Here is a 14853-nt window from a genome sequence, read left to right as displayed (position 1 = left end):
TTTAATTATGATATTCGTAATCCGTAGCATCGTCTTTCTATGGCTACAACGTTATTTTTTGGAAAAATGGACAAAATAAAAATTCGATAATAGACAAGCAACGTAACAGCTAACTACGGATCAGGTGTAGTTGCACCTGAATTCATATTGTATTTATTATTAAATTTTTAAAAGTCAAATTGTTAAATTTTACGTTGTACGCATAATTATAACAATATAAAGAATACGTCAAAACAAATTTCATGAAGAAACATTAATTTTTTGAAGCATAAAACGAAAAGTACGAAATGACTAGGTTTGTATCTAAGGTGCAGCTAACAGCTGAATCTGGGGAATATTCCGTGGTAGCACACTGACCGTGTGACAAGGAGAAAAGATTGCGTCATCTTTGTCTCTCTTGCACCGTGTATATATAATGTCCGTGTAAGCATACAACACCGAATATTCGTGTGTTATCCTTGTCTCTCAACACGAGCGAAATACATAAATTATATAAATGAATAAACTCTCTCTAAATGATTGAATTTCAGAAACAACGAAAAAATAATTGAAAATAACATATATAAATTACATTTATTTTTAATTATATATATATTTTTTTTCATTTGTAATAATTACTTTGTTACTTTTTTCTAATATAAATAATAATATATTTTTTAAAAGAAAGAAATTTTATTATAGAAATTTAATATAGAAAATATATACTAAATATATATCAAAATATTTATAAAATAAAGTATCTAGTTCAAATATTTATATATAAATTATTTATTATTTATTTTACATTTTATATATGTGTATGTGTATGTGTAATGTATATGTATAAATGCGTGTATGAAATAAATATAAAATAAAATAATTAATATTAAATATTAAATATTATGCACATACAAACATAATAGCAATAACATAAATTTAAATTTTTATTAACTTCAAATTATAGAGTAGAATAGAAATTAATAAAACAGATATTTAAATGATGCATGTTTATATATATATTGCTATTGTTTTCTGTACATTGTATACATATTATTATACAGGGTGTCCCATGACTGAAGGTCCATACTTTAAGGGCGTGTTGCTGATGCCATTTAGAGTAAAAAAAGTCTAATAAACATATGTCCGCAAATGCTTCCTAACAGAAATATAAGTATTGAAAGTTGAATATTCAAAAAAAGAAAGACATTTAGAAAAGAAAAGAAAGACATTTAATTTAATTTGTTCATTTACAAATTCTGTTCAAAATTACATCTTGCAGATTGAATACAAAGTCTTGCCCTGCGTAAAAGTGATCTAACAGCTTGCTCCATCATTCCAGGAGAATTTCTGATTTGTGTTGCCGCATCCATAATTCTGTTAATAAGTTCATCCCTATTGTGAGATTGTTTCGCATAAACCATCGACTTTATATGCCCCCAAAGAAAGTAGTCCAGGGGTGTTAGGTCTGGTGACCTGGGAGGCCAAGAAACTGGACCACCTCTTCCGATCCAACGGTCATGATACGAATTATTATACAGACCGACAGAAAATGTAAACAATACCAGGCTGATAAAAATGTAAATAATAACAGACTAATAGAAAATGTTTCACATATTCATATCAACTTTCAATGCTTGTATTTCTGTTAGGAAGCATTTGTGGACATATGTTTATTAGACTTTTTTTACTCTAAATGGCATCAGCAATACGCCCTTAAAGTATGGACCTTCAGTCATGGGACACTGTATATCTTTATCCCATAAGATGAGTAATCGTACTGCATTAAAAAATTTAAAATGGAAAAGATCTTAAAAATACAATCAAATATATAATTAAGAAATTAAATGTTTCATTGTGTGTTCTCTCATTGGAAGAAATTGCACATATATACTTTTATTTACATTTTTTATAAGAAATCTATTATATTTTTATATTTATATTACATTTTTACTATATTTTATATTATATATTTATATATTACGATTTTCGGGATAAAAATATGTAACAATATGTTGTAGCGCTTCTGTTGTTATTGTGTTTCCAACAAGCGCAAAAAATTTTAATTTTATTATAATTAATTGATATTTTATTAATATTATATAATTCTCACATTGTTTTTCTTTCAGATTTTAAAATAAATAATTTTTTTATTATAATTATATTTCTATGTACGCAGCATAGAGTTGCTTATTGTTGCAGATAGATTTGGATGAGTAACATGTCTGAAGGGCGGATCACTAAATGGAAAGGCGTGGACCGTTGAATCAACGCCATTATATTGCAGCAGCTATGCACAGTGGGGGTTTTAGAAAGAATCTCACACTACCCCGGAAAACCGGGGTACCTTTTGAAGGTTTCCCTCACTTAAAAAAAAAAAACGCTATACATTTGCTTATTATAAGTACTTGCTATACATTTGTTTATTGTAAGTACTGATAATTTGAAAGCATAAATATGAAAATATTATATGCAAACAATGCACAAAAGATGTTCAGTCTGTGCCATATTAAAAGCTCAAGCTTCAATCAATAACTATATAATAATCCAATGAATATAATATAATCAACAATTATTTTTATATAATAGTATATTTGAATATATGAAAATATTAAACAATATTTTTTGGAAAATAATATTTTTTATTCTTTTTCAATTAATTATCTTTAAAAAAATATTTTTTAATATTTTTATATATTCAAATATACTATTATTATATAAAAATAATTGTTGATTATTATATTCATTGGATTATTATAGTTATTGATTGGATAATGTTAAACAAGAAAATATTCGTTCTCTCCTTTTGTCTCTTATTTATCGCGTTGACGATACATATAATATAAAGTATCGATGAAAAAGTATAAAAGTAAAAAAGAGCAATGAATTGCCAAGCCTAATAAGCGCCCGTGTCTTATATGCTGTATATTAATTTACTTTGCGAATTATTATTTTAATATTATTTATTATTTTACAATTTCGAAATATATATATAAAATTTTGATACTATTTGTATATATATACGCACATATGTGCATAAGCATATATAAAATTTACAAAACGTGGGTGCTTATTAGCCTTGCTACGTTACTGCCTTCTGCTACAGAAAGCATTTTCAGGCCGTATCTCGCGTGTAGCATCGGCACGGTAGAGGAACAAGGATAACGCGATTGTCGATTCTTGTCTCTCTTACGGTGCATCCGCGTGAGCAATGCAATAGTGTTTGTATACGTGTACGGACATACACCACTACATAGTCTGGGAATTAGTTTCTCAGCGTGGCAACACTGAAACCGGAGTTTTGCGTTGTCACCGCGCGAGGTCTCCAACATCAATTCGGAGTTTGCCTGGGTCTCCTGCCGACCCTTAAATGCACTACTTGATACGCGTATCAAGTGCTCGATGCAAACTAGGCCTATGTGTTTGGGATGTGCGACCAAAACCGAGGCCCGATAGTAGTACCTATAGGGTGCGTTCGTTTATGCAGTGACTGCCGCAGAATGCCGCAGATGTCGTTCGTTTACTCCGCCTTAGGGATGGGCGATGTTGAGAAAAAACATCGATGTCAAAATAATCGATTATTTAAAACATCGATTATTAAGAATCGATGTTTTTAAAGAAACATCGGAACATCGATTATTGTATATCGGTAAAGTAGAAATAGACAAGGAATCAGAATCGTAGGTAATTGTACCTACAGTTCTGTGAGTGTAATTATAGGGTGCGTTCAGAAAACACAACAGTTGCACAACGTTACTAGATTTATTTATATTTCTTCATATGAAAATCTAGTAACGTTGTGTAACTGTTGTGTTTTCTAAACGCACTCATAATCGACATCAATCGATCAATCGGTCAATCGGTTATAAACGTCAAACGTCTGCGCAAATACGTGACTTTTCGAGAGATGATAAAAAATTAAGTGTTTACCTTACACTAAACAAAATCGACAAAATAACTTTATTTAAATAAATAAGATCGCAAGATCTCAAGATACATACAATATACAATACTCAAAGCTGCGCTGGGATCATGACTCATGAGTACCCGTCGTAGGCGAATCCGTCCGGTCAGCACTACATAAGGTTTGTTCGCATCGCATGCCCCAACATGCTCCTTCTCACTCCAGTGCGCTGTGATTGGTGATCACAGGTGATTAGACCAATCACAGCGCATTGGAGTGAGAAGGAACACGTTGGGGCATGCGACGCGAACAAACCTATAGGCTACATAGCTCTTATTATATCTTATTATATCTCTATATGTAAGACCATAGTATAATTCGTACAGAGTGAATATGATTATTTTTTATCGATGTTTCAGAAATAAACATCGAACATCGATTAATCGGTTCTAACAAACATCGGAAAAAAATAATCGATTATGAGAAAAAAAACATCGACGATCGATTAATCGGAAAACATCGCCCATCCCTACAGTTTGTTGTTCGTTTAAGCAGAGCTGCGGCACAGTATATACAGTAGCGCAACTCTCTCGATTTTGTGTTGGCCAAAATGGAGTGCGCATGCGCGAAGTAAGCGAGTTGCCCAGTAGTGCCATCTGAACTTCTCTCTCACTCACTCTTACTTGTTTCGGTCTCTCTCAGTCTCATTTTTTATAAAAACATTATTTATAGATTATTACTATATGTATTTTTACTATATTATATGTATTATAATATTATTAATTATTATATAAAGTCTCTTTTGCTCTTCTGAGGTTCTTTCTTGTTTGTATCGAGGTGGATCGAGTATAGCTGAGGTACAGACAGGTAAAGAATTTGGAAGAAAAAAATAGAGATATTAGGTATATATATATATATATATGTATATGCATATTTATAAAAATATTTTTTAAACATTTCTTTGTTTATCATAAATATATAATATGTAATGTAATTTTTAGAATATCTACATTAAATCAACATGTTATTTTTAGGAAAACTAAAATACTTTTAATTTTATTTATTAATAAAATTTGTAATAAATATTTTATATGTGATTATATTTTTGTTTCATAAATGTTATTTATATACTTCATATTAACATTATTATACAAAAATATATATTTAATAAATATAATTTTTTTATTTTATAAAAATATTGCATTTTATTATTTCTCGTTGTCATTTATTTATAGCGTGCAATTAAATTTTTGTATAATATATAATTTTATTATTTTGATACATATAATTAATAATACTATGATTTTTTTTATAACAATGTATATAGTTAATAATTTTTATATATTATATTTTCTTTTTTTTGCCTTTGTCTATTTTAACATTACACACGTCTCATATTATTTATTAATGATACGCTTTAGAAATTTTTATTTATTTTTTAACGTACATATTATTATAATAATTTTTATTTCTTTCTATTTTGTATTATTTTTGTTAAATTATATTATTTAAGTCATTACTAACATATATTTCTGATATATGTTAGTAATGACTGAGTTAGAAAGAGAATGAGTTGGAGAGAGAACAAACAAGAGTGTGCGAGAGAGAAGTTTAGATGGCATTACCACAGTATATACAGTAGCGCAACTCTCTGTCGGCGCCTTTGAAGTTAGTGTTGGCCAAAATGGAGTGCGCATGTGCGAAATAAGCGAGTTGCCCAGTAATGCCATCTAAACTTCTCTCTCGCACACTCTTGTTTGTTCTCTCTCCAACTCATTCTCTTTCTAACTCAGTCATTACTAACATATCAGAATAATATAATTTAACAAAAATAATACAAAATAGAAAGAAATAAAAATTATTATAATAATATGTATGTTAAAAAATAAATAAAAATTTCTAAAGCGTATCATTAATAAATAATATGAGACGTGTGTAATGTTAAAATAGACAAAGGCAAAAAAAAGAAAATATAATATATAAAAATTATTAACTATATACATTGTTATAAAAAAAATCATAGTATTATTAATTATATGTATCAAAATAATAAAATTATATATTATACAAAAATTTAATTGCACGCTATAAATAAGTGACAACGAGAAATAATAAAATGCAATATTTTTATAAAATAAAAAAATTATATTTATTAAATATATATTTTTGTATAATAATGTTAATATGAAGTATATAAATAAAATTTATGAAACAAAAATATAATCACATATAAAATATTTATTACAAATCACATAAAATATTTATTACAAATTTTATTAATAAATAAAATTAAAAGTATTTTAGTTTTCCTAAAAATAACATGTTGATTTAATGTAGATATTCTAAAAATTACATTACATATTATATATTTATGATAAACAAAGAAATGTTTAAAAAATATTTTTATAAATATGCATATACATATATATATATATATATATATATACCTAATATCTCTATTTTTTCTTCCAAATTCTTTACCTGTCTGTACCTCAGCTACTCGATCCACCTCGATACAAACAAGAAAGAACCTCAGAAGAGCAAAAGAAACTTTATATAAAATAATTAATAATATTATAATACATATATTATAGTAAAAATACATATAGTAATAATCTATAAATAATGTTTTTATAAAAAATGAGATAAAATTAATTTTAATTACCGCTTTGTATACTTACTAATTATTATTCCAAATTGGCATGAGAATTATTGTCGCAATTAAAGAGGGCATTTAAATGTGTTAAGGCATTTAAATGAGACTGAGAGAGACCGAAACAAGTAAGAGTGAGTGAAAGAGAAGTTCAGATGGCACTACTGGGCAACTCGCTTACTTCGCGCATGCGCACTCCATTTTGGCCAACACAAAATCGAGAGAGTTGCGCTACTGTATATACTGTGGCATTACTGGGCAACTCGCTTATTTCGCACATGCGCACTCCATTTTGGCCAACACTAACTTCAAAGGCGCCGACAGAGAGTTGCGCTACTGTATATACTGTGGCTGCGGCCTATCTGCGCAGCCATCTCGGAGGTCCTGCTCTGGATGCTCTGCTCGCAGTACTGCCACAGTCTGCGTAAACGAATGTGAAAATGCAGTGTCCATTGTTAAGCCGGTTGAACTTGGTTAAGCGTTGTCTGAAAAATTAATTCAATATGAGTTATGTTATAAAAGTTCAGAACAAAGAAGGTGGAGAACAACTCCAAATAGATCCTACAAAACTCAAAGTAATGCAAGGTAAGTAATACAATAAAACTATGAAGTCTGTTAATTCATATTTGCGATCAAATTAACCTAAAAATGCACATTTATCAAGAATATAAATTTAAAATAATCTGTTTTAAAATAATGTGCTTTATATAAACAAATTCAGTAACTTTTTGTGGTTTGTTTTTATGAATTTATCTCAGATGCAGTTCTGTTACAGTCGTTCCTAGCTATAAAGCTACTTCGTCTCCAGTTAGTTTGGAAAGATCTGAGAAGTCTACATTCAACAACATTTCAATCCTGCCGTCATCACTTCCTGAAAATGTTATATGTACACAATCTTCAACTTCTCCGATGCTTGTAATGTCAGAACCAACTTCAACAATACAAGGTATGTACAATAATCATAAAATAAAAATATTTAGATTCCAATGTAGATATAATAATAAATGTATATTATATTAGTATAAAATATTAATAATAAAACTAAAACATCAATTGGTAAAGTATTTCCTAATATAATTTCTTTTCCTACGATTGTATAAATTAGTGATTTTTATGATGATATTATTTTCTTTAATCTGTAACTATTGTATGATTTTTTTATTATATTTATGTTCATTTGCACTATCACAATTTATAGGTATCGACAATCGTCAAGCCACGAAAGAGAATTGGACAGACGCAGAAATACAGCTTTTACTTGAACAATGTCTTGGTATGAATGAAAGTTTGAAAACCCAAATAGCCGAAAGACACCATATTGGAATTTAATTGTTCAAGTTTTTGAAAAAAAAGGTTACAAAGTAACAAAAAATGATCTGGTCAACAAGTGGAAAAATCTCCAAGTTACTTACAATCGGAATGTAAGTAAATTGAAAAGAACAGGCGAAAGTGCCATAACTTGGAAGTATTTCCATCAAATGCATGAAGTTTTTGCGGAGAAAAAGAGTGTAAATCCTCCGGAGGAATCCCTGGGTTCAACTTTTAAACCGGAAACACTTACCTTGAAGGATGACTCAGCTGGCACATATCAGAAAGAGACTGTAGATATCGAAGAAAATGTTTTACCAATAACAAAAAGAAGGAAATTGAAGAAAGAGAAAATCCAATTTCAAGAAGAAATGTTACGACTTGTCGAGGAAAAGAAATCACAATCCTTAAAATTAAAGAAAGAAATTTGGGAAGATAAAAAAAAGATTGCAACAGACAAAATTGAAGCGATAAACAATCTTGTTACTGTTCTCAAAGATTTACAACAAAATCGCACTACATAATATAAATGCCATAAACATTTTAAAAACTTTCATAATATTTTACATGCCAAAGACGTTGATATGTTAAAAACTTAGATATGTTGATTTGTTACGTGCGTCGTTACTTTTTTTTTATTACTTTTTTTTCACTCTAGAAAAGTTTCATGATCGATATCCTGATCTCACAGATAAAGTTTTCCCTTTTTTTGTTCTTAGATGTCTTAGATGTTTTTTAATGCTTGTTTTTTTAAGTTAAGTATAATCTCACTAGATAAAGTTGGATTTTTTGTTTGGTCTCAGATGTCTTATGTTTTAATATTTACGTTTGTTGTCATTAAGTCAAATATGATTTAGATACAGTTTATTTTTTTGTTTGTTCTTAAATATTTCAATACATTACTTACGTTTTTTGTATATTATACAAATGTTATTCAAACAACACCACGTTCAAAATCGGGGCATAAAGACGTCTTATATGACTTTTGATATGTCCAAAAGATATCTTAATGACATCTTATGTTCTAATTTAGGACGTGGTGTTGTGTGGGTATGTTCTTATAATAATAAGACATCTTTATATTGTATGTTAAGAGAATCATACTCATTACTGCTAAAATTATTGTTGTTATATATTGAAAATATATATACTAATATATTTTGTTTTTTTTATTAGTTAATCATAAAAGATTCAATATTTTAAACTAGCCCGGCCGTTGCAAAGTAACTCTCATAAAAACATATACACATAAACATAAACAGTATTTAATGTTATTTGCGGATACGTTTGGATAAAACATATGACATTATATACAGTACAGACCGGTAAAGTTCGTCTTAGCAGAATCAAAGGGGATTACATGCTGCAACGTCTTTTTGTTCAAAGTGAAACATAATTAAGAATTATAAGATAAATTATCACGATTGTCTTATAACAATACGAATTCTTGATTCAAAAGACTGGAATCGAAAAACGTTCGAATAAAATCTTCAAATAAAAAAAGTATTAAAGAAAATCAAAAGCGAGAAATACGAAGAAATAAACCGTTTACGTACAAACAAGATACAGATTAAGGAGAATTCCACGAGAAAAGGTAAATTATGCGGAAATTATTTTTATTTAATATAATTTTGTCATTATATTTAAAGTTAAGAAATAGTAATATCTTTTAGACTTTACGACAATTATAATTAAAACAATAAAGTGACAAATACGTTTTGATGCGTTTAGGTGCTATCAAGGAAATAATACATGGAATGACCACATCCTGACAAACGTATCCTGTGTAATATTTTATAATTTTGACATCAAATTTTGCTGCAAAGTTTGTTAAAAAACTAGAAGAAATAGGAAACTGATCAAAGAAAAAACTGTAAGTAGATTACAGAAAATATTTTAAAATTATCAGAGCAAAAAAATATAATCAAACAAGTATATATCAAAGACATTTCTTATATCTTAAAAGTTTTAATTGTTTTGAATTATATTTGACATTATGATTTGAAATATATCTGGCATATATATACATATATATATAACGCAAGAATATATATGAAAATCAGTGATTACAATACATTTGGTTAGTCAAAATAATAAAATTAAAATTATTGTAATAAATATTTGTAGTATAAAGATTGTTTGATAACAAACATGTCATTACTTTTTACTTTTTAGATTAAGGAATCAGATTAAACAACAGTTTATAATTGCTCTCGATAAAGTTACAAAATACTCGGAAAGCATAGCAATACAGTAAATTTGATTCAAACTGCAAATTCAATATTGCTCGACGAAATCCAAAAAGTAAAGTCTCTATTATATAAAATATTGATCAACCTTCACTGTCTCATATAAATACATTTTCCGAAATGCATTCGTCGAGAAAATTAAAAGGTGATCAGCAGAACAACGAAAATACGGAGGACGAATGTCCCGGTCCTTCTAGACAGACGAAAGAATCAAACAGTGACAAGCAGGAGGATGACAATACGAAAGACGTAAGTCCTGGTCCTTCTAAATCTAGGGTTCGTCTTCCTGACGTTTGAAATCAGTTTTCCGCTCAGAGTTATCGCCGCGTTGTGTCGGATCGTATAATTCCGGAGGAATAGGGCTGACGATACGCTCGACTAATTCTAACGGCCTGAAGCTCTCGTCGTGTTGTTGATTTGTAGACCGATTTTTCTCGGCGTGTGTACGTTTATGCATTTCAAGTTTTTTGACAGAAACTTTTATCACATTTATCGCATTTGAATTTCTTGTGTCGTCGCAAATCTTGTTTCCGGTTGAATGTTCTGGTGCAATGGTCGCACTTATAAATGGATCGATTTGTTGATGCTTGATCAATTTCCAGCCTAGAACTCTTATTGCATTTCTGATTCGTAGATGAATTGAGCTTGAAGTGAGTTTTTTTGTGACGGTTCAAGTTCCAATTATGATTGAAACACTTATCGCATATGATGCATCTATATTTCCGCTCGTCCGTATGCGTTATCATGTGTCTCTGCAAATAGCTTTTCAGGCGGAATTCCTTCTCGCAACGGTTGCATTTATGCAGTAACTTATTTGAATGAATCTGTATGTGTCTAGCAAGGCAATATTTAAACTTGAAAGTCTTCTTGCAAATGTCACACTCATACTTGCGTTCATCGTTGTGTGTACGAAGATGCATGTTCAAGTCATTCTTTGTTATGAAGCATTTGCCGCATTTTTCGCATGTAAAATTCTTCTTGCTTTCGTGGTATTTCAGATGACAATTCAGGTATCTTTTCGAATCAAATTGTTTACCGCATTTTTCGCATACGTGGTTTCCCTTTTCTATGTGTATGCGATTATGTTGAAGGTAGCTTTGCAACGTGCATAATTTACTCTTACAGATTTCGCAAGTAAATTTTACATCCGCACTAGATTCTATCAATAATGAATTTTTCTAAAATAATATTAATATATCAAAATATATTTTTTATCCTATTTAAAAATTTTATTGTATTTATTCAAATAATAATTCATGTTTATTTGAAATTTCTTTACTTACACACTCCAATTACAATCTGAGCAGTCAATTCACAGGTGCTCGTTCGGTAAATTATGTCACGTGACTCGCAGATGAGAGATGCAGTGGATGCGCTAAGCCACTGACGAGGTACTATTAAAGACCGATGGTCTTACGGGAGTTAGTGTGACTGGAAAAAGAGCGCTGTGTACTAGCGCCCTCTCAGTAATATTGCGGCCGAAGTGAGAAATAGTAACTAAATCTAATTGTAAGAGATAATAAAATAATACATGTGTATAATAACACGAGAAATGCAATTTAAAAAAAAATTATTTTAGAGTATATATATGTATATACGAGTATATACGAAATATTTATATATATATATATATATATATATATATATATATAATTATTTAAATATATCGTACATGTATATATTTCGAAATGACGATGTTTCTTTTCAAATAATAAAAACATTTATTCACAGTATTTTTTAAAAAGAAAAATTTAGCTCTTAAATTTATAATATATATACACACATTTTCCACGTCATTTCAGATATTATATATATATTATTATACACATTATTATGGAAATGACATATAGGAAATGTAACAAATTTAAAAGCCAAATTTCTCTCTCTCTCTCTCTCTTTCTCTTTTTCTTCTTTTCTTCTTTCATATCTCGTAAACAAGCATTGAAATCTCTCCCGAGGTTTAATATTACTTATTTTACTTTTCTGGTTTGTTTTATTTATGTGACAAATGGCTTTTGTTTGTATTACATTTTTTATATTTTCTATTTGATATTTTTGAATGTAATTTTATTAGATTAATAAGATTTTTGCGATTAAAATGACATCAATTATAACATAAATTGGATAATTTTTCACTGAACAAGTAATTCAAATTACATATTTAATTAAAAATTATCCGATTTATGTCGTGTTTGGTGTCATTTTAATCGCTAAAATTTCATTAATCCATTAAAATTATTTTTAAACCGATAAAATGCAAATTAAAAGTTTTAGTTTTTATTTAAAAGATATTTACATTCGTGAATTTATTGTAGATAAGGAAAGGTTCTCGATGTCGTCGAAGGCAGAGCGAGAACGAATAAAGAGCGAGCGAAATGACGTATCATCAAAGAGTTCCGAAGTCTCTCTCGCGAGGCTCCCTTTATCTATAATCTTTCATATCATATGACATGTTACTAGAGAAAATAAAATTTGTATAATTCGCAATTTATCGATTTGAAAATAATTTTAATGGATTATTGAGATTTTTGCGATTAAAATGACACCAAACACGACATAAATCGGTTAATTTTTAATTAGATAAGCGATTAAATTTTAATTACATATCTAATTAAAAATGAACCGATTTATGTCGTGTTTGGTGTCATTTTAATCGCAAAAATCTCAATAATCCATTAAAATTATTTTCAAACCGATAAATTGCGAATTATACAAATTTTATTTTCTATAGTAACACATGTCATATGATATAAAAGACTATAGATAAAGGGAGCCTCGCGAGAGAGACTTCGGAACTCTTTGATGATACGTCATCTCGCTCGCTCTTTATTCGTTCTCGCTCTGCCTTCGACGACATCGAGAACCTTTCCTTATCTACAATAAATTCACGAATGTAAATATCTTTTAAATAAAAACTAAAACTTTTAATTTACATTTTATCGGTTTAAAAATAATTTTAATGGATTAATGAAATTTTAGCGATTAAAATGACACCAAACACGACATAAATCGGATAATTTTTAATTAAATATGTAATTTGAATTACTTGTTCAGTGAAAAATTATCCAATTTATGTTATAATTGATGTCATTTTAATCGCAAAAATCTTATTAATCTAATAAAATTACATTCAAAAATATAAAATAAAAAATATAAAAAATTTAGTACAAACAAAAGCCATTTGTCACATATATAAAACAAGCCAGAAAAGTAAAATAAGAAATATTAAACCTCGAGAGAGATTTCAATGCTTGTTTACAAGATATGAAAGAAGAAAAGAAGAAAAAGAGAAAGAGAGAGAGAGAAATTTGGCTGTTAAATTTGTTACATTTCCTATATGTCATTTCAAAAATAATGTGTATAATATTATATATATATATATATATATGTATATATGAAATATGTATAATATGATTTAGTAAGGGTAAACTGGGTAAACTGTTCTTATTTGTTGTCCTCTGTACAGATCAAACCGGTCGGTAATGTCATCATCCTCCAATTACCTCCGGGCCCACCGAGCCCACTTGGTAGACACGAAAATTTACCCAGGGCTGTCGGTCTTTAATAGTACCTCGTCAGTGGCTAAGCGCTGCATAAACGAACGCACCCATAGGTACCTATAGGTGGCGTTGCAATCACAAGATGCTCGTTAGTTTGAGAAAGAGGAGAGATTGCAGGATGAGGAGGAAGAAGGATAGAGAATGACTAACACTCTGCTAACACAAAAGTCCACCGTGTACGTGTGAGTTCCGTGAGGCAAAAGCGCAACCTTGCGGAGCATTAATAAACTACATTTAGGCTTGGAATTCTGTCGCACTTTTCGATAATTCCTCCATGCTAGTTCGGCCTCCTTATTTCTATTCTTCATGCGCATACCAATCGATTTAACGGTGTAAACTAGACCTATTATGGTCGGTATTCATATTATATTTAAGATCGTCTTAAGTCCGAGCTTGAGATGCTACGCAGCCATTTGATTGGTTGAATGGGATCTTAAGTCAACCTCTGACCAGACTTAAGATGATCTTAAATATAAGATCGGACTATGAATACCGGTATGATGTATTCAGTGTTGTGCTTAGGTGATTTTAAAATTAACTATATAAAGATGAGATGAAAATATGTAAATTCATCTTAGATAAGATAAAGATGATTTTATTTTAAATATATTTAAATAAAAGATAAAATTATATGGCGCTTCATCTAGATAACTTCCAGATAATATTATTTTTAAGACTGCTCTTATGTAAACATATAGTTATTAAAAAATGTTAATTAGAAGGGAGATGAAATCCTCATAGCATATCAATAACATCCCCATAAGGTTACAACAATCTTAAATTGTAAGATTATAACATTCCACGGAGATTAATAAACCTGCCATTAACCTCCCAGTAACATATATTGTGTGCATGTTCGTCAAAACTCATTCCCTTAACATTCCAGAAACCTTGCAAGGCATGTTGTATTAATATTCGTATAACATGCCAAGAACTTTTTAATATTATTTTTAAGTAAGAAATTCTTTATATATAATCATATAAATTGTTTATACAGGGCGGGGAAAAAGTATGGAAACCCTGAAAAATCTCGAAAAATATGTTTTACAAAAAAATGTTTTCTATAAAAGTTAGGCTTAAAAAAATCTATTTACTGATCTTACAAGTTTGACCGTGGATGGCGTTGCGAAGGTCAGGGCAAGGTCATCTTGAATTTTTTAAATGGAACCCCCCATTTTTTATTACATACTCTTGTAGCTTAAA

At 29.3% G+C, this 14853-nt stretch overlaps 2 protein-coding genes across 2 annotated transcripts; both read left to right on the top strand.

Annotated features, from left to right (window-relative positions):
- The first annotated feature begins 6836 nt into the window (after positions 1 to 6836).
- LOC145933766 (uncharacterized) lies at positions 6837 to 7882 on the top strand. The gene is made up of 3 exons (XM_083033755.1): positions 6837 to 7118; positions 7309 to 7479; positions 7732 to 7882. Exons 1-3 carry the CDS (start codon positions 7037 to 7039, stop codon positions 7860 to 7862), a joined length of 384 nt encoding a protein of 127 aa, XP_082889881.1. The 5' UTR covers positions 6837 to 7036; the 3' UTR covers positions 7863 to 7882.
- Positions 7867 to 14853, top strand: LOC145933767 (uncharacterized). Its single transcript, XM_083033757.1, has 4 exons — positions 7867 to 9435; positions 9573 to 9714; positions 10017 to 11573; positions 13557 to 14853. Exon 1 carries the CDS (start codon positions 8012 to 8014, stop codon positions 8363 to 8365), a length of 354 nt encoding a protein of 117 aa, XP_082889883.1. The 5' UTR covers positions 7867 to 8011; the 3' UTR covers positions 8366 to 9435; positions 9573 to 9714; positions 10017 to 11573; positions 13557 to 14853.

Source organism: Prenolepis imparis, unplaced genomic scaffold, assembly GCF_030444845.1.
Source record: "Prenolepis imparis isolate NDT839.2.m4 unplaced genomic scaffold, iyPreImpa1.0 SCAF_3, whole genome shotgun sequence".
In the NCBI taxonomy this organism is placed as follows: Eukaryota; Metazoa; Arthropoda; class Insecta; order Hymenoptera; family Formicidae; genus Prenolepis; species Prenolepis imparis.
The sequence above is the reverse complement of the archived record's forward strand: the minus strand, read 5'-3'. Positions and strand labels throughout refer to the sequence as shown.

Bases quoted from the DNA above. Each gene is read 5' to 3' on its own strand.
- LOC145933766 (XM_083033755.1), top strand. From the start codon at position 7,037: ATGAGTTATGTTATAAAAGTTCAGAACAAAGAAGGTGGAGAACAACTC. The intron at 7,119-7,308 runs GTAAGTAATACA...GTTCTGTTACAG, and splicing joins AAAACTCAAAGTAATGCAAG to TCGTTCCTAGCTATAAAGCT. The intron at 7,480-7,731 runs GTATGTACAATA...CACAATTTATAG, and splicing joins ACCAACTTCAACAATACAAG to GTATCGACAATCGTCAAGCC.
- LOC145933767 (XM_083033757.1), top strand. From the start codon at position 8,012: ATGCATGAAGTTTTTGCGGAGAAAAAGAGTGTAAATCCTCCGGAGGAA.